The 23,739-nt window shown below is 43.0% G+C and overlaps 1 protein-coding gene across 1 annotated transcript in view; it reads left to right on the forward strand.

Annotated features, from left to right (window-relative positions):
• Positions 1-23,739, forward strand: part of prom1a (prominin 1a) — a gene marked incomplete at its 5' end in the record, with an annotated part of 90,352 nt that overhangs the window by 41,309 nt on the left and 25,304 nt on the right. Inside the window, 8 exons of the mRNA XM_080746108.1 lie at positions 2,442-2,647; positions 19,266-19,386; positions 19,973-20,036; positions 20,644-20,733; positions 21,990-22,219; positions 22,557-22,631; positions 22,897-22,960; positions 23,437-23,596. Coding sequence (XP_080602234.1) covers positions 2,442-2,647; positions 19,266-19,386; positions 19,973-20,036; positions 20,644-20,733; positions 21,990-22,219; positions 22,557-22,631; positions 22,897-22,960; positions 23,437-23,596 — 1,010 coding nt within the window. The remainder of the gene's footprint in view (positions 1-2,441; positions 2,648-19,265; positions 19,387-19,972; positions 20,037-20,643; positions 20,734-21,989; positions 22,220-22,556; positions 22,632-22,896; positions 22,961-23,436; positions 23,597-23,739) is intronic.

A 23,739-nucleotide genomic window follows, 5' to 3' on the forward strand; every position in this document is an offset into this window, starting at 1 on the left:
GACATAAACCATAGTTTTATGGGGGCCGTTTTTAGCCCAAGAAATGTTTTTCGTGCAAAACAAATGCTTGCATTGGATTCAGAATCATGAAAAAACCCTAGTTTGACCCCTCACATGCTACTTAACGCATATTTATTTTTTGTATTATTTTACTGTATAGTATTGATTGGCTCCCACAAGTTTCCCTAGACAAATCTGCGATGTCCCTATAGCCAAAAAGTTTCCATATGGCATGTTCTAACTGTGTGCCAAATGTCATGCTTTTATCATAAAGTGCACAATTCCATCAAAATACTGCCCGAAACGCCCAGACTATACTACTTCGTCTTTTTCTCCACCCTGCTAACCACCTTACTGTCCAACCTTTAATGCTAATACCTGCCTAAATCTCTGCCCTATGGTTAATGCTTTGGTTCGACAAATGTCTCTTGACAAAAATATTTTCAACAGAGAAATTATATTGGCTGGTTGACAAAACATTCTACAGCAATGATATCTTCAAGTGTACAGTATGCAGTGATGTACTGTATTTTCAGATATTGTCACTGTCGGATGAAGTTGGATTTGTAGAGAGAGAGAGAGATGGAGTTGGACCTCTCTACATATTTTATAAAATTGTGTTGCAGAATAACGTTTTCATAGATTTCATAGATAGCTTCATAGACTTGTTTGACAGTGCTCTCGTCAGTATGGGATAAATTCATGTTTTTTGGTTTGTAGACTTATCTAATATGGTGGATTCATGTTAATATGTATTTTCAGACGTTTTACCACTTACTGTGAATACTCAAGACTACAGTAAGTCAACTTGACAAGCACACAATTTGACATGCACACAACGCCTCGCAGTGTGCTTGTAGATCGTCTTCTCGGCTTATATTCCCCTCAAAATAGAGATTCTAGGTGGTTAATGAAAAAGGTTCCAATCTCACTAAGATTTGGCAGCACCCCTGTAAAAACTCTGAGGACCCCCTGTTGAAGATCCATGCCATACTATTGTTCAGGCCGAGCCTCAATCTTATCATGGACAAAGCCATGTGTCTTTTCTATGGATGTTTTCTTATCCTCCTACCTCGCTTGTGTTAACATCCTGTCTTTTTTATTGCATTTTCTTTCACATTTCACATGGCTTTGTTTTATCATTTTTAATCTGCTATTAATTTGACATTTTCAGGGACTTTTCGGTGTCTTTGTGTAAGACAGTACTGTATGTGTAACAAAACACCACCATTCACAATCCTCACAATCTCACAATCTCCTCCTACAGTTAAAGTGGTTCAAAGTAATTTTGGTATTTTTATCTTATCTTCTCTTTCCTCGTCAGTCCTCTGTTTCCTATGTGATATCCAATCTAGATTGGAATCAACCTCTTTAGCAGTTTTCTGATCCGGTCTAGAGCGGATATAACTTTGCGTCGTCAGGCGAGTGGAAACCACGGCGGAAATCAAAAGCGTGCTCCTCTGAAATGATTCCCCTCTACCAGATTAAATTGATAATAATGATTAATCCCCAGTTTCTTCAAGTGCCCATAGGGTAGTTGTTTGTTAAATCCATCTTTCGTTCCAATTGGTAGCGTGACTGGCGAGAAGACTACACTACTCAATTCTTCATTCATGCGGGGGAGGTGGGACAAAGCGGATTCAACCAGAAACCACAAGTGGAAACCACTTCCTAGATATGATCGGCCTAGACCAGGGGTCTTCAACAGGGGGTCCGGGACCCCTCCTCAGAGTTACTACAGGGGGCTGCCAAATCTTTGTGATAGGATCATTCTTTTAAATTAACACCTTGAACCCTCGCATCCTTATTCTGAGGAGAACTTTAGCCAAAAATAGCAGATCTACAAGCTCTCGAGAGCTTGTAGATCAGCTATTTTCGGCAAATAGGTTTGGTGTAGAGGTAAAAAAAAAAAGAGCAGACCAAGTACAAAGTGAAAGTTAACTAAAAACACAAATTCAACATAGACTGATGACAGTGCTGTCAAACATGTCCATGAATCTATCTTTATCGATGAAAATCTCCATCACACATTTATACAATATGTAGTGGGGGTCCCTGCTTCATCTCTCTCTCAGCTAAAGGGTCCTTGGCCTGAAAATGTTGAAGACCACTGGCCTAGACCCCATCATACTGGTCAGTTTGGAATGAAAACCAGGCTTTCTTCCGCATGGAAAACGTACTGACACAAGGTCAATCTAATCGCTCGCTTCTCATCTTGCTCTGGCGCCCTGCTTCGCATCTACGTGTTGTGTACCTTCCTCTCCCAATCTTATCCTAACCCTTTCTCTCTTTCTCTTTCTCCTCTCTCCATCCCAATACTCGGTTCCCCTACTCTTGCCTTCTTGTCTTTGGCCTTTTCCCTCTTCTCCTTTCAATCTCACGTCTCCCATTCACTTCTGACCCATCCCCCCCCCCCCCCCCCCCTGTCTTTCTCCCTGTAGGCCATCTACTACGAGATAGGCTTCCTGGTGTGTGCGGTGCTGGGGCTGCTGTTTGCTGTGATACTGCCCATAGTGGGGCTGTTCTTCTGCATGTGTCGCTGCTGTGACAACTGCGGCGGCGAGATGCACCAGCGGCAGCGGAAGAACGCCGACTGCCAGCGCGGCCTGCTGGGCACGCTGCTCTTCGCCACCTCCTTGCTGATCACGTGAGTCAAAACACACACACACACACACACGCACGCTCGCAAACACATACGACACAACATACATGCATGTGCGTCCTCAAACGTGGACGTAGTCTATGTGTGTGCTTGCTCATAGAACCTCACATGCGCGTGCATGCACACATGCACGCACACACAACCAGCCATCATCATACGCTCCCATCCCCCCATGGTGCTCTCGCTATATATAGTAAAGTCATACAGTAGACCCAGTATGTGGCAGCAACCTTCATACATCACAGTATATCCTGCAGAGACAAAGCACTTTTACACGCACCACCGAGACCCATTGTTTCTGTTGGGATTTAGACATAGTGTGCTGGAGAGAAGCGTTTCTCAGTGGTCCTTGAAGGGGTTCCAGGGGGGTCCCCATCAAAATGTGTTAATATAGCTTCAAAATCGGTTTAATCACTTGAACTCTATACTGTACATTGGTTATTTGAATGGCCAATCTACAAGCAATGCCACACATTGTGGGCTTGTAGATCGGCTATTAAAAAAGAAGAACATATGACATTTTTAATATTAAAAAAATGTTTAACTACGCAAATCTTGTATAGGGGTCCCTGGAACAAAATATTTCAGATTGGGGTCCACGGTGCAAAACGTTTGAGAACCACTGTTGTAGAGGGAGGGTTTAGTTTTCGGTTAGAATAAGGTTAAAAATGCGGTTTCCATCTTTGAAGTAACTACTGTATATATAGTACTGTAGTTGAGAGGTGAGAGACACAGCATGTGTGTCAGCTACTATGTGCCAGCTATGTGCCAGATAGACCTGCAATGACTGCAAGAGGGGAAGCCTGAATCACTTGCTGAAAATAATAGATTTTCAAAAACAGATTTCAACCGTTTTTTCAGTATTTTAAGTGGAGCAGTGCAGTTATGTGGTTTCAGCTCTAGCTCGGTACCACTGTTCTACAGTTTGCCCTTTACGAATTCTCTCCATCACCTCCCTCTGTCCTCCATCCCATTAAAAGGCCATCAGTCACTCAGAAGAGCCGGGCTACGGCAAACTCAATCCCACACAATGTCCACATGTTTTATGGACTCTCACAAGTGCTCCAGCCACAAAGGAGGGATCTCTGAAGGCTAAACACCCTTCATCCCCCCTCCCCCTCAACCTCCAGAGGACAGAGGAACTAGGAGTGGTACTTTAAGCTCGACACCCTGAGCTGTCAGGTCTTTATCGGTCAGATCGTGGTTATTAGAAATTCCACAGCAATATCCTAGCCGCCCAGACCGCCGTTGGCCTGTGAGCCCACTGCCTTACATTGCTTGTTATTAAATCTCCCTCAGCGACCAGGCACAGACACAGACACAGACACAGACAGACACAGGACACTCCAGCACTTGTAATGAAGCAATTACAGGGCAGGACTGAGGATGAGCAGAGAGCCCCAGTCAAAAACCCAGTAAGGTTTGATTTTCACACCGCTGCCCAGCTGGGCGCTCCCGAGTCGACGCCTGACAGCTCAGACTTCCCAGGATGATATGTGCATTCAGTCAAGGAGGTGGTATTTATATTTCAGAGGAGTGAGGTGATGGTATTTGAAACGCAGGGTAGGTAGAAGGGAGGACAACAATACGCTGGCTATGGATGAGGGAGGAGGAGGAGGAAACGGCTGTGACTGAACGGTGCCGTTTTGAACTAAAGTTGGTTTGATTCACAGAGAAATATCCCAGGAAACGCTTGTCTCTTAGGAGCCTGTGTAGCCATCTCTGGGGAAACAGAGTGCGCACCAGACGAATCTGCCAGAGCTAAAAAGAATAAGAAGAATAGCCCTGCAGTGATATTACTGGTAGTCTGGCCATGCCAGGCTAGTACAGTACGCGCCTAGCATTGTGTTTTGTATATAAGATGTATTTTTTTGTAAGTGTAAAGGATTTGTCCTCGTAACATGGGTACACCTTCACAGCTGTTAGGGAAGGTCCCTCAGATTTACTGGGGACATGGCCCCAACTATACAATAGTGACATTAGGCCTTTAGACCGCGCTTTATACCATAATAGATTTTATTGTCAGCATTCTGTCTCTAAAATGACAGTGTGAAGAATATAATTGGACAATAGAGTACATACATAGGCATAGAACGAACACACACACACACACACACACACACACACACACACACACACACACACACACACACACACACACACACACACACACACACACACACACACTGTGTTTCACCAGTGTTTCATCACTGTCAATGAACAAAACCACATGACTGCCATTTTGTGTTTTCTTGAAATTGAGTTTTTACTGTCAGAGCAATTTATTAGCCAGGGGCTTCTTGGACATTTTGAAAGTCCATCATTTCAAAAAGTAAGCCAATGAAAAGCTCATTTTGTCACGTATAGGCCTATAGGGTATGTGAGATTGTCCGGTTTTTGACCCAGCTGTCCTCTGGCCGGACACATAATTGTCTGACATTTGCATAGAATATCAGCCATGCATTTCGTTTTGCGCTCGCACCTAACTGTCACTCACTCACTCGCTTGTTTATGCTGGCACGGATGAAACTGACGCCAAGTACTGTAGTTGAAGATGCAAAAAATGAAAACTTCAATTAGAGAAAATGAGTTGATAAAGAAAAGAAAATGGACATGATTATTGTCAGCCACGAAGGGAAAGGAGCCATAGAACGTCATGATTTGACTTTGACAGAATGACTCGATCTGAGAACTGCAGGTAGTCCTACCCTCTTGTTCTTTCCCCATCCTGTCGGATCGCCAAATGAGATCAAAATAACGGCAGCAGATCTATCCAGTATCATATCCTATGACCACAAGTCTCCTATTCTCTTCCACTCTCTCACCGTTTTATCATTTCAGATATGCCAGTCCTTACTAGATTTACATAACTCTGTAATAATTGCATTCAACAATAAGCCAAGAAATAGACAATCTAAACATGTAAAGAAAAGTATTATAAAATATATCATTTGTGAATGGTCTTTGGTTCCTTAACAACTTGGGTGCCAAACTCGTTCAGTAACGAGTTAAGACCACTAGGGGTCACCCTGCCAAAAGGAGTTGTCTCGTTCCTGAACGAGTCAACAAGGGGTTAACTGGTACAGCTCTACGTGCAGCTGCCTGCCCTCTGAATGACCCTAGTCCATACGTCACCCCGTAGCTCAGAGAGAGAGAGAGAAAATGGCACGAGCAGGTTGCATTGATTTCCATTCTAGGCTCAAACATAAAAAGGGCTTTATCTATGAATGAGGTGAAAAGAACGCCAGGGAAGCAGAGATCTGATTGTTTTCACGGCGACACTTTACCGCGATGGTCGGCCGCGGTTTGGATTTTAGTTTCGTGAGCGTTTGTAAACAAATGTATTTTCTTCCTCAATCGTCAGTGGACACCCACGTGCACACGCACGAAGCTTCCGAGGCTCTTCAAAATAAAGCGTGAGTGAACGGCGGCAGCAGCAACAGCTAGAAATGTTATAAACCTTAACATCCCATGTGTTAAATAAATGGGGTCCCCAGCTAAATGACTTAAATAGAGCATCAAGATCAGTTTAAACCACTTTGTACCTATTTTACACGATTTGAAAATATCTGATATGTAGTTAAAAAATAATCTGAGAGTCCTTGACATGAAAAGGTTTGATATCACTGGTGTAAACGCATTCGAAGGGCCGTGTTGGTTCCCCACACAGCGAGCCTGGAAAAGTGTCCTACTTTCTGAGGTCCGGCTGGTGGCCACCCTAGGGCACGTGATAACATACTGATAGGGTATGTGACTTTGATGTTAAGAACCAGTCATGTGAAGTCTAGTGCAGACAAACTGTGAATTTGACTGAAGGCTTGTCTCCAGCACCACACACATACTGTACGCGATAATGGAATCCGTTGGAGACGGGGTTGAATAAATTAGAAGGCGTGGCTTGTGATTGGCTGGAGCGGAGGTCGGGAGCGCTCGGCTGTGGCCACTTGGACCGCGCGGGGGGAATGTTAACCTCTATGCCTAAACCTAACCCTAATCTAGTAACCCTGACGCTGGTGAACCGAAAACAAGCGCCCCTTCCCCCACCCTCTCCGACGATTCCATAATGGCATACTGTACAGTACTCCTGTTGGCCTAGGATTGAACTATGCCAGGGCCTTCTTCCCTCCCTCCTCTGTCACTCCCCTTGAACTGACTGCTTCCGCACTTCAGAGAAGAATACACATGGGAATGATAGGCCTTAAAATAGTGCAAGCCCATGTCCAGCCCACAATAGACTTGAAACCAATAACACTCTTACAAGAGCCGTGATGGTGTTGTTTCATTCACTTTCCAAACTGCAGCCCCGTCTGTGTTTTCCTATTAATTAACATGTCATGTATTAAATCATCCATACAAACACGCAGACCCACATGGACATATATTGCATTGTGCCTGCCAGCCATTGTAAAGCCTCACTCCGCATCATTAAAAAGAATAGCGGGGAGCCTATTTTAGTCCCACAGAAAGCGGCTCTGATACGTCCTAGCCCCCACGCAGACTTATAATGATAAGATGACAGTGAGAAGATCCCTCTCTTTGTTACAGCTGAGAGGAGAGACCCCTGCCTCATGCTATTACCCAGCATGCATTTCACTGGTCTATTTCAGGATCTAAAGTGTCTAAGGCTATTAGCACAAAGGGGTCCTTACAATATGGGCTGAAGTAATACTAATCATTTGGGCAGAAGTAATAATACTACGTGAGGTTTTCTCAGTGACAGGAGAGCCAGCACCATGAGTCATGACAGCACACGCACACTAGTATTTACTGTTTAGTAACAGTGAGGGTGTGTAATTTTTAATTATGAAGCAGAGTTTCTTAGCTATTGCGATTACAGTATATAAATTGCATGTTAGCGCTTGAATAGCGCTGAATATTTAACTGAACGTGACTCAATGAAAGTTAACGGAGGTGAATTTTCACCACTGGCCTGCCTTCTGTTGGGAGTGCAGAGTGCTGACACGGCCACGGTGTCAGGAAACTAATATATTGTCGCTGACGGGCAGAGACCTTGAGCTCTATTATGATCCAGGTCTTATGCCTTATGCCTTAACTTCTTTGCCTTTTTTTTACTATTTTGAAAAGCATTTTTAAATACTTCAAATGCTGATCTACATCTGCACGTTGTGAGCTTGCAGATCAGCTATTTGAAATATAAAAAAAAATATGTCTATATAGTAAAAAAGGCAAAGAAGTTAAGGCATAAGGCATAAGACCTGGATCATAATAGAGCCCCTTGTATCTCCATGTTTCTCATGTTTGTGTTTTTTCTTAAATGAATGCCCTACTTCATCAAGAGTGTCACACTAAAGTAGTGAAAATGTCCGATCAACAAGCTTGTGTTGCTCTCGCAATGCGACTATTTCCATTATTTTTTTAATAATAATAAAAGGTTTTGTACATACAGTACAAGGTTTCCACCCGACAGTGATGATGTACAGTACGCATGCAGACACATACAAACACACACACACACACACACACACGCACACACACACACGCACACACACGCAAGAAATATAAGGATGCATGATAATCCATCTCTTTCTGTCTCTCTGTCGCTCGCTTTATTTCATGTACACACTGTACACAATCTACAGATGCCCATGCATGCATTCATACATGCACACACACACACACACACACACACACACACACACACACACACACACACACACACACACACACACATACTCTCTCTCTTTGTCCTCCACGCTACAGTATCTCTCTTGCAGACAAACAGTTAACATAAATTATATATTCTCTCACACAGAGGCTTGAACACAGATGTGCACAAATGCAAGCATAACATTTGTCATTTTACCTCTCACATCATGTCTCAAACAGACCCGCATTTACACATTTTCTCACACTTAGAATCCTTTGTTAATTAAATCTCACTCTTTGATTAACAGGGATGATTTTGTGCATACACACACACACACACACACACACACACACACACACACACACACACACACACACAGAGCGTCTCACACTTTTACATTAACCACTTATGCCCTATTTTATAACTTGTTGTATGGTGTCGCTCAGCACAAATAGCAGATCTACAAGCTTACAACACATTGTATTGTGATGCATTGTGAGCTTGTAGATCTGCAAATGTTGCTCAAACAAGGATGCCAGGTAGAAAGTGGTGAACAATTCTCCCTCACGTTTGCCGTGCACCAACCCCAGGGAGTCGGGTTTATTTATAGTGTGATTAATCTTAACACTGTGATGAGCATTAACTCAGACTGTCAGTAAAGAATCCACCATGACCGTATACATGTCACTGTGGCTGGAGATGACCTGCTAATGCAAGGCCTGAGGGAGGCAGAGCACCCATCCAAGTGTAACAGGGGTCTCTCTCACAAAGACTGTTGATTTATTGCTGGCATAGACTCAAGTATGTATGCTCAATGCTGGTGTATGAAAGAAGTGAGATAATAGTTGAAATCGATGTACTGTACTGTTACTCTATTAACCACTTAAACCCTATTATGGTTGACCAGAATCCCTCAGGGCTCTATACGTATAGTGTGTTAATCTGCTGAAAATAGTTGATCAACAAGCTCATCATGCGTGTGTTGCAACAAGCTGGGAGCTTGTCGATCTGCTATTTTCCCACAATATGGATTCTGGGGTTTTAAATTAGTCATTCTTATTAATCAGATTCTGTGGCAGTCAAATTTACATGCACACAGCACAACTTCATATTCACAGTAGTACAAAAACAGGTCGTAGGGGTGAACGTTTTTCAGCGTGAGCGTAAAAGTTGAAGTGAGCCGTTGAATTGCCTGGCAACCTTCCATTAAACAAAGAAAATGTATTTGATTACCTCAAATGCACGTTCGGGACATCTCATTTGGTCAAAGCACCAGACTTTTGTCTTTGTTTATTCTAATTTAGGTAGGGTGTTGGATGTAAAAAAGAATGGATCTATATGTTAAGAACACACTAGGTTACAACCCCTTGTTATTTTGTAGATCTACTCAGCGTTGCCTGGCAATGACATAGTCAAATCATCTGTCTTAAAGGGACAGTAGGCCTACCTCCATGACATTAACCAACACCAAACAAAACACTATTAAAAACAGTTTATTCAATATTTAGCTACAGTATTTAAAAAAATATATTTTGGTAATGAGTAATGAGTTCTGTTCAATGATGGGCCAAAACATTTCATTTCCCAACTTCATTAATTTAAGTTAAGAAATGATAAACAATACAGGTTTGTTAATTGTGACCGTTAGGTCGCAAGTTACTATGAAAACATCCACCGGCTGGCTGGCTGGCTGGCTGTCTGTCTGTCTGTCCGTCACGTCACACTTTTGCCCTACATGTGCCCCTACCTGACCTTTAGTGTACTGTATACATAGACCAGTAAGACTCCCTAATCGGGAGATAAGCAACCGTCACGTCACATACACAAACTTTAGAAGGCAGTCGTAGCCAATCAGGAGGGAATATGGGAAATGGGACAGATCCATGTTGATGACATTACTTTAGAGATACCGTGTACCGCTTTGTGTGATTTTAGGGCAAAATCTGTAGGACTTGGGGAACAGAGCTGCCCGTTTCCCGGCTAAAAAGTCTACAGTCTGTTTCTTTTAAAGTGCTGCAGTTTCCACTAACAGAATGACCCCCACGGCTTAACTGAGAAGTCAGTATTCACGTCAGTGCTGGGCTGTGTATTGTGGGTTTAATGACCTGTTGTCTCCAGTCTAGCTAGCACAGTCTGGCCATAGAGGAGGGCGGACAGCAAGTTAATACAGCAACCTCGTGTGGCACTGTGCCAAGGGGCCTAATAGTTCTTTCGTGTCCAAATGAAAGGGCTCCTGAACTAAAAGGCTAAATTATGCATCCACCAGTTGAATTCTTAATAGGACGATGGTACATTGAAGGGAAGGTGTTTAGGCCGTGACCTGATATGACTGACAAAGTCATGTGCGCGACACATGACTCGTCTAAATGGCATGAAAGAGAAACACTTTTTAATGGCCTGATCATTCAAGTGTTCTAATACACTGGTCCTCACACTGGTGGTGTCCGGGGACCCCCAGGGACAAGCGTACAATGCCTCACAATGTAGGTTGCTAGGGGGAGTAATTAAATAGTGGTTCAACCAGATAGGCAATACCACATTTGGTTTATTACAAATGTATTATTGTCTGTCTGGTTGTATCTTCAATATGAAGATACATTGGTTATGGTATCTATAGCAATAAGCTACTGTACCATAAGCAATGTGTGTTCATTCTCAGCTCAGGGGTAGAGAAACCGTCATTAGAGCACAAAGGGTTCCCGAAGGGTTCCCAGTTCGAATCCGGGCTCCCCCTGAGTTAATGTCGAAGAGTCCTTGAGCAAGACTCTGAACCCCTAGTTGCTCCCGGTGAGCAGGTTGGTGCCTTGCATGGTTTACTCTGCCATCGCAGGTGTATGAATGTGTGTGTGAATGGGTGAATGTAATGCACAATCTATGCAAAGCGCCTTGGATATAAGCTATTTAAATGCACCATTTACCATTCATGGGTTGATTACTTCCTTTCCATTTTTGATACTGGAGCACAGTGTTGCTATGAATGTGAATATCCATTCTGTACAAGTATTTCTATGGTGGAGACTGTCTCAGTTGTCCGCCTGCATAAGAAAACGTTGTGACTTTCATTGCTTGTGACTGCTGAAACATGGGCTTATCCTTCATTTTAAAATTGGATGCGAGTTCTGCTATATTAGGAACCGCAGCTTTCTCGTGGCCGCTACACCGTGGCTATTACCGTTGTGCAGGAATGTATTTCATACAAAATGACAAAAACGTATGCCATGTATCACCAAAATGTTTTGGGGTATACTTATATCAATGTCACTGTTGCACTACACAATCTGGCATCCCTATTTTTTATATCCCTTATGTCATTATAGGTAGAAATGTGTCGCAAGCTTGTAGAACTTCTCTTTTTGAAAATGTTTTAAATAGAGCTTCAGTTGTTAAGCAATTGTAAGTTTGGGTGTGTTTGGGTTCAGATGAAATTTGATGGACATTTACCATCATTTTGCACTATATACTGTAGGACATTTTATCATTTTGCACTGAAGTCTGTATTAATCGCATACCTGTTACCGAAAAAATAAATACAAAATCTGTTGGTTGCAGCTCTAATTGTCAATTGTTTTATGATTTTCCTCCTGGGAGTGAGAGAACAGTTTAGCCTGTTGCAGCAGTGTGAGAGGTGGTAGAAGGGCCAGCCGGGACACTGTTCTGACCTACAGTGTAGCGACCCGGTCTGAATGCAGGCCATTGTTAGCGTTAGCAAATAAGCTATGGACCCACCAGACCATGTAACTCTATCCAGCCTCCAGTTGGTGGCCTAGATTCTGGGGGCTCTGGTTTGGACGCTGCTCTGTATGAGCTTCATGTGCCATGTGGGCATTCTTTCAAGAATTTAGTTGTCAGAGGAGCACTGAGCAGGGACGTGCTGGGCCCCTGATTCAGCCCGGGAAAAAGAGTTGGAGAGGCCCTCATTGCGCGCTATAGAGAGATCTCTCTCTATAGCGCTGCTGCTACTCAAAGATTTGGCATTTCAGATCATGACAAGTGACAAGCCAGTGGGCCAATTAAATGAGTTATATTTTGTTGTTGTCGGGTGGAAACCTTGTATGTCCAAAACCGTTTGTTTTGTATTTATCATTTTAAAAATGATTTAAACTAGTGAAAACAGCCGATCTACAAGCATACAACGCCTCGCACCGCGAGGCGTTGTGTGCTTGTAGATCGGCTGTTTACACTACTTTTGTGCGACGGCCTTGTATGATGAAGCAGGGTTTTGCTTTGCGAAAAAATGTACAAATTTGAAACTTGGAGATACGAGGTTTCTGCCTCCCGACAGTGACGATTTACTTTGTTGGCCACCCAGCCCCCAAAATGGAACGAAGGCCGACATTTTATTTGTATTTTTTTCCCAATGGCCAGCACGTCCCTGCTGGTCAAGAGACATTAAAGCATAATTTCTAGACAGTGTTGCACAAAAGGTTGCAACAGCTTCTACGAATAGTCGGCAGCCACGTTGCAATACGAGCGTTGGAAAACTGGACTGTCTTCTAGATTCTAGACTAGCCTGAGAGATGCTCAGGACAGGGTGCATTATTCCTCTGAGAATGAATATACTGAATGACAAGTGCCACCGTCCAATGAATACATAGGCCTACTGTATCTAAATTTAATATGTTCTTTTCTGGGGTCTGTTGTTGAACTTCTTGGATCTCCTGTAGACTCCTTTGAGCACTTATTAAGATCACCAACAGCCAGCAGCCACCTGCACCAAACTCCAGCTACTGTAGCTTACAGAAGCTACATAAGTCAAGAATATTTATGAGACAGATCAGAATTTTCATTGTTGTCTTCAAGACTTCACCAGGCCGACAGTTCAGGAGGTGAATACTATGCTTTTGTCCCTGTGTCTGTCTGTCTGTCTGTATGTATGTCTGTCTGCTAATCTCGAACAGTGTAGGACAGTTTGAAACTTTGCATGCACACTCCAGTAGGCAAGGAAGGAACTCGAGCTCAAGATTTCAAATTGGCCTCATGGTGGCTCTATATCAGGCAACATTACATTTTGGCCGAGGTTTATAACTCTTCAGTTAGAGCCATTTCTGCCTAACTATATTTTACGCCATCTTGCATTTTCTTAAAACTACTTTTTTCCACTACAGGCCGGATTACCAGCCTAGGTGCCTGCACCACAACGCCAGTAATCTGGCTAACCATCGTCAAATAAAAGGGAACGCCCTCTCTGTTTTGTCCCTTTTCATCTGATGCTATCAGAGTCTGTCTTGAGAGATTGCTACGCCAGTAGCCCAGGCCCATTTTATTGTTTTTATTGTTTTGTATTACACTTTTATTACACATGTCTATTTCATCAGCATGCATAACTAAGGTGAGCTACACAAAATAATACCAGACTGAACTGAACTAGACTAAACTAGTCTAGTATATTAAATATGAGTGTAAAGTTAAAGCCATACTGTGTAAGATGCCCAACTAGTGGTCATTAGCCCTATAGCAAACCGCGGTCGCGTCCGCGTCTTTCGGACGTTTTTCGTACCTTCAGACCCCCGCGTCTGCCTCCACCTCGCTGAGATCTATCTTTTAAGGGGTCCCTTGTTCCTGTGCGTTCAGTAATTCCAGAGATACGGACTCCTTCACCCTGCCTGGTAGGCGAAATTACCTAGAGAAGGGATGGTACAAACGGCGACAACAAATATGGCTGCCATAGCGACCCCACTTCAAGATGCGCTGTGATTGGCCGGCAGTTGTATAACCCTCGCTGTGATTGGCCGGTAGTGTGATGACGCAATTTTGGCGCGAGATCCGGTCCACGGCAAGGATCTCAGTTTACATACAGAGAAGGCTTTACAGGCTGAAATTCACGGCGCGGATCTTCTAAAACTTTTGTGATTTAATAGTTAGGAGAATTTTAAGATTTGTTTTATAAAAAAAGTTACATAGTACAACTTTAACTAAATTGCACTAAAGTAAGCCACCAAACAACTAGCTGTTGAATTTAGGAGGAGGATCCTGCACCACACACACACACACACACACACACACACACACACACACACACACACACACTGCTCCTCCTCAATGAGCCATTGTTTCACATCAGATTCCACTCAGCGTGCCCGACTCTGGCAGCAAAGAATGGGCGAGAGACAAATACAGACAGAGAGAGAGAGGAGTCACGTTAGGGTCTCCTCTATGTAGGGGGGTGCAGAGAGGGAGGGAGAGGGAGTGGAAAGGGAAACCAAGGAAAGAGTGAGCTAGAGTGAAAGAAAGTGTTTTTGTGTGAGTGTGTGTTTGTGTGCATGTGTGATAGATAAAGACGATGGCTGAGGGTGTGATTGTTAGATTAGTTTGTATGCAGTGCGTCTGTATGTGAGAAAGAGGACAGAAAAAGCTTACAATAGTCTTTTGTTGTGCGGTAGCCAATAGCTATGTTGCCTCTGCCCTGATGGGGATGGCTCCACTCCAGTGTATGTCTGGCTGCCTGGCTGTTTGGCCCACATACTGGCCCAAGAAATATACTATTACTTTATACCTACACAATAACAGGCTATACCCCCATCTCTCTATAGCAGCATATAGTCCCTGTGGTTTGGCATACGTTCGCTAACGACACACCAACGGTATGGCTCGGGCCTTGCACAGATAACAGGCGGGCAGACACAAATCGTTGCTGTCAGGCAGTAAAGGCAGAAACCTCGTAATTCTTTCTCATAAATTCATGCACAACTTCTTTATACTACAGTGCCACACAAGCAAAAATAGACGATCTACTACCTCACAACGCTTTTTTTTTGTGAAAATGTGAAAGTGAAAATTGTTAATTCTGTCTGTGAGTTCTATAAATATTTAACCAATGAAAAGTATTGACTAGAGCTTGTGACAGTACATAAAACATCTGCTGATGCAAACTTGGACACATCATCACTCAGTGTTGGTACCTGGAGTCACTGGCAGTGTTGTTGTACCCGAACGCGTTCAAAGAACGATCGTTCATGAACACGTTCATATTTTGAGCGAACGTGAACTGAACGTAATTGTTTTCGCTTGATGAACGATATTGTCGAAAGCGGTCATTCTGACGCCCGTGAACGGCGTTCGTCGGCCGTTCATGCCGCGCCTCCGCGGTCGTCTGTCCTCTCGTCTCTCTTTTCATTCACATGCTCCAATAGCACGCACTGCACGCAGCTCCTCGTGAACGTTGATATGCGGTGCTGTCTGCACTCTGCAGCTGCACTGTGAATCTCCTCCTCGTTACGTCTCGCAAGCGAAGCCTGACTATACTTTGTCCTATGTGTGTTGCACGGCGAAAATAGCTGATCTGCAAGCTCACAACGCGTCGCATCCACAAGACAACGTGAGCTTGTAGATCAGCTATTTTAACCAACGCGGAAACATGCTGTGCAATGTTAAGTTCGATGAAATTATTGCTGTGTGTGGTTCTATATGGGCTGTGTCAATAATTTTGACAAATAATAGCATGCAGTAACGTCTAAACATTTATATATATATATATATACCGGTGTGTGTGTGTGTGTATATATATATATATATATATATATATATTTTTTTTTTTTTATAGCCAAAAGTATGAAAGAAATTATGGTTAAAAAAAGAACGAAAAAGAACTAAGTTAGTTCATTTTGGGGAAACATGAACTTTAGTTCAAAATATAGAATTATGAACTATGAAATGAACTAGTTCATTTTAGAAGTTCTGAACTTGAACTTGAACTAGTTCGTTTTGAAAGTGAACTTTCCCAACACTGGTCACTGGGTGTTTCAGGTCTCGCAAAACAGACACCCTCCTCCAGGCGACCCGACCGAGGCTGATCAGACCTCGGCCTCTGTCCAAGTGGCATGCTACTTACTGCCCCCTCTGTCTCTTGGGGACTTAAAGGGGCCCACTGACTAAATAATAACTACCTTGGATCAATTGCAACTCTTCTCTTGCATTTCCTGAAAATTAACAGTTTTGGACATACAGTATGAGGTTTCCACCTGACAGAGATGTTATGCTTTTTGTTATACCATAGTCACTCAGTCAAGTTAGTCTGCTGGTGTGAAAAGCAACAGAAAACCTCAGCCTCAGCAACTCTCTGGCTCTATCTGTGTAACACACCTGTGTAGTGTGTATCAACGCACGCTTACTCTGCGTGTCCAGCAGACACAGAAACACACTTACATAATATTATTAGATTCACACCCAGTAGTGAATGCACTACGCACATACCCACACACACACGCACGCACGCACGCACAATGCAGCCTGGCAAAATGCAAGGCCTCTTTGAGGTGTAGACTAGGGAAAATAAATAATCAAATTAAATAAACAGGCAATGTAACAACCAGACAAGAGCAGCATACTCCACCTCAAGCATGTGTTTGTTGGACACACATTTACTTGTGAATTATCCAGAACACGTACACAGTTATTGCTTTAGAAATTAACTCACAATGAGAGGAATCCACCTGTTCATGCCTACTTCATGTCCAGAGGCAAACGTTCTAAATATTGCATGATCCTAATGAAGCATCATTTCTATTAGTCTACAATAAACAATCACACGGCACAAGATAAACAGACAGACATGCTACATGCAGACAGAGTCACAGACAGCTGCATTTTAACCGATAAAGCCCATTTCTGAGTAACTGGATCATCCTTTTATTTTTTTGTATTTTGTATTTTTTTCTTGCATACTTAAACCTTGTTTACAACAGCACAATGATTCATCTTCCATTGAACTGCGCTTCCCAAAGCCCCAATGGCATCTGAGTCATTTCTATTGTTATTCCTGTCTCTGCGTCATCTGACATCATTCATAAAGCTGCTTATTCCACTCAGCATCTCCAGAAGTGAGCTTCATCCTGTTATACAACCATATCACAAAATCATCGTTTATCGTCGCCGTCGGACAGAAACCTCTTATGTCAATATTGTAACTTTTTGTGTTTTTTCCGTTAAGTCAATGCCCTACTTGATCATACTACAGCGTCACACGAAAGTATAAAAAGTAGCTGATCTACAAGCTTGTTAATCTGCTACTTTTGCTGTTTTTGAATTTGAATCCTGAAAAGTAAAGAGATTTCCACCCAACAGATACTTGTAGCTAGATGTACTGTAACACCGATAGCCCACAACAGTGTAGGAAAAAGTGCTCAAAAATCTTTTGGAAATGGCAGATCTACAAGCTCACAATGCGTCGCATCGCGACATTATTGTGTGCTTGGAGATCAGCTATTTTCAAATGGCCTAAATGTATATAGGGTTGAAGTGGTTAATGTATGTTTTGTAATAATTATCAATCAACAAAGTAACTAGTAACTACGGTTTTCAAATAAATGTAAAGGTACAATATTTGGATCCGAGAAGTAATAGTAGTGGAAACTGGGAATACTCAAGTAAAGTAGCCTACAAAATACAAATACCTCAAAAGTTTACTTAAGTACAGTACTTAAGTAAATGGCTGGTTGGTGCTGGGCTGTACTGTATATAGGGCTGGGATGAGAGAGAGCGAGTCATAGAAACTGCTTAACATTATGGGCTGTCTTCTCCCTTGATGTTGTTGAAGCTAATTAAGCCAATGCAGTGAGCTTCCCTGGTCCGTTTGAAGTGTGCCTTTTAATGGCGTGTATTATGCATTATGCAATCATGTGTGTCTGCATTTCATTTGAATGTGTTCAATATCTCCGGGGCTTTACATTCTACAGATAGCAACTAAGTAACAACCGCTTTTTATACAATTTTCCATGTTTTCCGCTGTATATTGAAGTCTATTAATTACTCATAGACTCTTATCAGTCTGGGATAATCTCTCGGTTTAGTGTTGTCAACATGACTTAAAAAAGAAGAAAGAAAATACGGTATCTCAATTTGTGCTAATTGTGTAAGATTCGGAAACACAGGATTCCCATGGTTCAAGTGGTGCATCCAGCAACTAGAAGCAGTGCTCTTCCGAGCACAGGTCTCCACCAGGCCACACAAATCGGCCTGTTATAGCGCCACCATGAGGCTGATTTAAAAAATGTGGGGCAGAGGTTCTGAATCAGCATCCAGGGAGTGTGTGTGCTCAGTTTGGCAGCGATCGGGCCAACGGCGCCGGAGATTAGCTGGTAACAACCAGGCCACACAAATCGGCCTGTTATAGCGCCACCATGAGGCTGATTTGAAAAATGTGGGGCAGAGGTTCTAGATTGGCATCCAGGGAGTGTGTGTGCTCAGTTTGGCAGCGATCGGGCCAACGGCGACTGAGATTAGCTGCACACAAACTGCGAGGACACACGGACACACGGACACACGGACACACGGACGGACAGACGCACGGACGGACGGAGGGGAAAACATACTCTCCCTCAGCCTTCGGCTGGTGGAGACAATAAGCTCAAGGGCTTGTTGTACATGTGAGATATAATTGTTCTTGGAGAAGTGGATAGGTCGTAATGATGTTGCTGTTAATTCATCCTGTAGGCAGGGTGAACAGGTGGTTATGGTACAGTAGTTTCTGTAGTGTGATGGTACATGCTGACCCCTGCTGGTTAATGGGCTGTACTGCACCATTTTGTGACAATTATATTATTCACCAGCAGTGTTTCTTACTGATGCTTTAGGTAGGCCATGCCATTTGTTTTCATCATTTCACTGAATTGTATTTAACGCTACATGGAATAGGCAGCCTTGCTGCCGCCTTGACGATAAATTCAACTTCTAACTTTCTTAACTCCAGGCAAATGGATCAGCACAAGACAGTTTGTAGTTTTGGAGCATGTGAGTGAGATGATGTGAAGAGGAATTGAGCTAAACGTAACCTATTTGTGTTTTTGCTCTCTCTTTCTGTGTGTGTGTGTGTGTGTGTGTGTGTGTGTGTGTGTGTGTGTGTGTGTGTGTGTGTGTGTGTGTGTGTGTGTGTGTGTGTGTGTGTGTGTGTGTGTGTGTGTGTGTGTGTGTGTGTGTGTGTGTGTGTGTGTGTGTGTGTGTGTGTGTGTGTGCGCGCGCGCGTGCGTGTCTGTGTCTGTGTGTGTGTGGTTGGGCATGCAGGATCGGAGTGCTAATTGCGTATTCTGCAAACCAGAACCTAAGTTCTCAAATGAGAAATATAAGAAGACTGGTCAACACCAACATGAGAGATCTGCATATGTTCGCTAACGACACACCAACGGTACGACTGGGGCCAATTTAACCGTAATATGTTGAAATATTTATATTAGTCACTGTACCACAGATTCTGCAGGTGTCTTTCTTATTATTTTTTATTTTGACTTCTTTCTTATTTTCAGTATTGCTTTTTATATTTTCAGATGGTAGGAATGTTCCCTGCACAGTAATACGTTCCTTCTAGGCCATTGTGCTGATGAAACGCATAAAATAATAAATCATAAACGCAAAGGTTCATTACATGCAAGGCCTCCATAGTTCTTCAGTAATCCAATTTGCTTGTTAAAAAAGATTCAACACGTTCACTACTGTACTGAAGAAATGCAATGAATCCTTTAGATTTATGCTTTAATGTGTGTAATATTTCTGTCTGTCTGTCTGTCTGTCTGTCTGTCTGGCAGATGAGAGAGTGAAAGGCAGGTTCGGTCTGTATTGCATCAACCTGTTTGAAGTGGCTGTGTGTGTGTGTGTGTGTGTGTGTGTGGGGTGGGTGTGAATACTGTAGAGGTGCTAATTAGACGCCTCAAACTATTCAACGTCGCCTATCATTAAACTCTGTTCTGCTCTGTTTTTCTTTTGTTGATTTACAGCAAGTTGATTACCTAATATCCCAGTATGCCACTGCACAGGACCAAGTCATCTATGATCTAGATAGTAAGTAGAGCTTCTCTGGCTTCTCTTGGTGTCTGATTGGGCTCTGTTTATTGAATCATGTAGACAGAAATGATTCACCGGTATGAACCTATCTCTCATGTGTTGTGCTTGTTATCTAAATTCACAGAGACACCCGGTATGACGGGTAGCGAGGCCCTAATTCACACTCGCCCTAATTCTTTTCCGACGACCTCACGCCGACCGCACGCTGGAGCGGTTCTTGTGTTCTTGTATTTGTTTTACTGAGGATAAGGTTATAAATAAGTAAATAAATACATAAGAGTTACAGTAGACATAGTTATACTGAGGTTAAGATTAGGAATAGGGTTAGGTTTTGGCAGCGTTTTACCAATGTTAAGGCTAGGAATAAGGTTAGTTCAGGAATACGTTTAGGAATACCAACCTACCAACCAGTCTGCTGGATAGACGCCCAAGGCGAGTGTGAAATTGGGCGAGCAGACTGGTATTCGTATGACGCAGCTGCTTGCTGTTCTATATTTATATTCTGTTAACGTTTTGTATGTGTGTGTTTTTGCTGTTACGGCACTACAGTACGTCCCTGCTAAAGACGATTTTTTTAACCAAAAATGCGATGTCCATTCTACAGATATAGGTCCGGTACTGGGCGGAAGGATACAGGACCAGTTGGAGAAGGAAGTGCTGCCAGCCTTGGAAGGAGCACTGAGTATGGCTGGAGGTACAGTATCCACCCTTTTCTTTCTTTTTCTTCTTTTTTTTATCTGTAAATTACCATACTATTACTGTATGCTTATTCTTTATTTGGCTGACATGAGTTACGGACTGCAGATATATCCACTTTTCTTTATTCATTCTTTTCTTTTTTTTTGTGGTTAAAAAAACGAAAGGAAAACTGAAGAGTGCCTTGAAAGGTAACAGTCACTGAACAGTGCCTGTCATCCCCTGACCTTGTGACCTTTGACGCCAGTGGCTATTGTGATTGGTTCCCTTGTGGTTTTCCTTAAGGCTGGGGGGCCTATCAGAGCCCATTGTGCCATCTTAATGAACGACAGGCATTTACTTCCACATTAAGTTCATGGCATCACCAGATCTAGCCGAATCACCTACTCTGAACTCAACATGCAAACCCTCTCTCCTTCCCCAGTTGTACTCCCCTATACTGACTGTAATGCCTGATTTAGACTTAGTTGTACGACGGACTTAAAAGAGCGATCTACAAGCTTCCAATGCGTTGCATCGCAACACCGTCATACGACTTAAGTATAAATAATGTATTAAATACGGTTCATGTGCATCTCTGTGTGTTTGTTAATCGTTAGAGGGTGTGTGCGTGTGTGGTACATCTCTGAGTCCGTCTTTTACCCTCCTCCCCCTGTCTCTTCTTTCGTCTTCCTCTTCTCTTCGTTTCTCTTTTTGGAGCGGTGAAGCTGGCTCCCACCGTTTGACTTAGTGTGTCCTCAACCCTGTCCCCCTGTCCTGTGCAGCATGAACAGCAACAATGGACCGTGAGAGGTCAATCTTTGCCCTTTTCCAATTTGACCCATTAAGTCAGTGTTTCTCAACCTTTTTTCTGCATGGGCACATTTTTCATGTCCCAAGAATCCATGGGCACACCAACATAATACGGGGGTGTAAATATCGTCACTGTCGGCAAGAAACCTTGTATCTCCAAATTTCAAATTTGTACGTTTCTTCGCAAAGTAAAGCAGCTGCTTCATCATACGAGGCTGTCGCACAACAGTAGTGAAAACAGCCGATCTACAAGCACACAACGCCTCGCGTTGCGAGGCGTTGTGTGCTTGTAGATCGGCTGTTTTCACTAGTTTAAATCATTTTTTAAATGATAAATACAATACTGGCTTTCAAGCAGTTTCAAGGGGCACACTTGACGCTTCTCAGGGGCACACCAAAGGTCCCCAGGCACAGTGGTTGAGAAACACTGCATTAAGTAACATTCCTGGTTTTCCTGTGCAGCCATTCGTGAGAGCAACGAGGCGCTGGAGAACGCCAGCGTGTCTCTGGAGCTGCTTCAGGAGGTATCGGGGAAGCTGAACTTCAACCTGAGAGTGCTGCGCTCCAGCCTGAACCGCACCCTCAGCGACCCCGGCTGCAGCGACGAAGAGTCGGACGCCACGACTGCCCAGCTCTGCCATGGCATCCGCCGCTCCCTGGACGAGCTCCAGGTCGCTGCCAACTTCTCCCGGGTACGGTACTGGATGGTAGTGGTAGGTAGGTGCTACTTACCGTAGCACTCGCCCACCCTCGATGACCATGAAGTAAAGTAAAAAAATGTTTTAACATTATAATTTTGGAAGTTCAGGTGCTAATTGTTTTCTTAGATTGCCTACTATTTCTTTCGATTTGATGTATTGATGTTGATGTACTGATGTATTTATTACCTTGCTTATTGTAAGTCGCTCTGGATCAAGAGCGTCTGCTAAATGCTTAAATTGTAAATTGTGAATTGTAGGTATAATTATTGTGTATGCATAAGAAATAATGAATGTCGCTAACAATTTCACAATTTGTTTTGCGTTTCAGTTAGACAACTTGAACACTCAGCTGGGAAGAGTTACTGACCTCCTGAGGACTGACCTGTCCAGTATCATCCAGAAGGTGAGCTGTTGCCACACACTGCAAGAAAAACTTAAAATTACTGGTTCTTGACCCTAAAAAACTAACAAAAACAAAACATCCATGATTAGGGTGGTGGAAATATTAGATATTAGATAAAACTCTATGGGGGAATAACATCAATGGTCTCCATATACTGGTACACATAGAACAAAAACACATGGGACAAGACGCTAAAGATGCTTCAGGTGCTACATTTCCATCCTGACAGAAACATTAATGTGATCTCCTCCTTTACAAACCACAGGGCTACTCCTCTCTCAATGACACCCCAACCATGGTATCTGACCAGACTAGAAGTCTGGTGGGAGGTAAGGAACAGTTGACACTCCTACACTGGACCATTATGTTCAGAAAACATTCCTCTTTCTGTTTTAATCTAACAACTTGTGTGTCATGTTGCGCATTTGTGCAACTAAACTTTTGGAACCCAATCTATACCACTTTCTCTGTTTCTTATACTCTCCTCTTTTTCTCTCTCTAACCCCCATCTGTTTCTTTCTTTGATTTGATTTGATTATTTATCTTAAACAAATAAAAAGTGCTGAAAACTCCATACTCCATACATCATCAAGACTTTAACAAAGCAGAAACCTTTGTGTTCAAGAAGGGACAGAGAGAAGCAAAAGCTTATTTTGTCCAGCCTGCTTCTTACCCTGTCATATAACAATACATTGTAAAATAATATGTTATAATACAAAAATGACATACACAAATCAATCATAAAAGTAATATCTCTGTATGTTTCTCCCCCTCTCCCCCTGTCCATTCACTCCATATCTTTCAGGTGTGCGGGACCTGGTCGCTGACATTGGCATTAACGTTAACAACGTCACCAAGGCCTTCCCCCTGCAGCGCTGCCTGAGTAATTTCACCGTCTTCATCAGCCACACTCACTCCACAATTGAAGACTACTACCCGGAGATCGACCAGATGGACTTCTACAGGTAAATGTGGATCTTCGTAACATACAGTTGTTTTAACCACTTTCAACATGGCTTTCCTATTTTGAGCATGTCAGTATAAGGCGAACATTGTGAAACATGACTGTTTCCTGGTCCTAGAAATACAGTATGAGTATATTGGGCTT

The sequence above is a fragment of the Nannobrachium achirus genome (assembly GCF_963921795.1).
Source record: "Nannobrachium achirus genome assembly, chromosome: 17".
In the NCBI taxonomy this organism is placed as follows: domain Eukaryota; kingdom Metazoa; phylum Chordata; class Actinopteri; order Myctophiformes; family Myctophidae; genus Nannobrachium; species Nannobrachium achirus.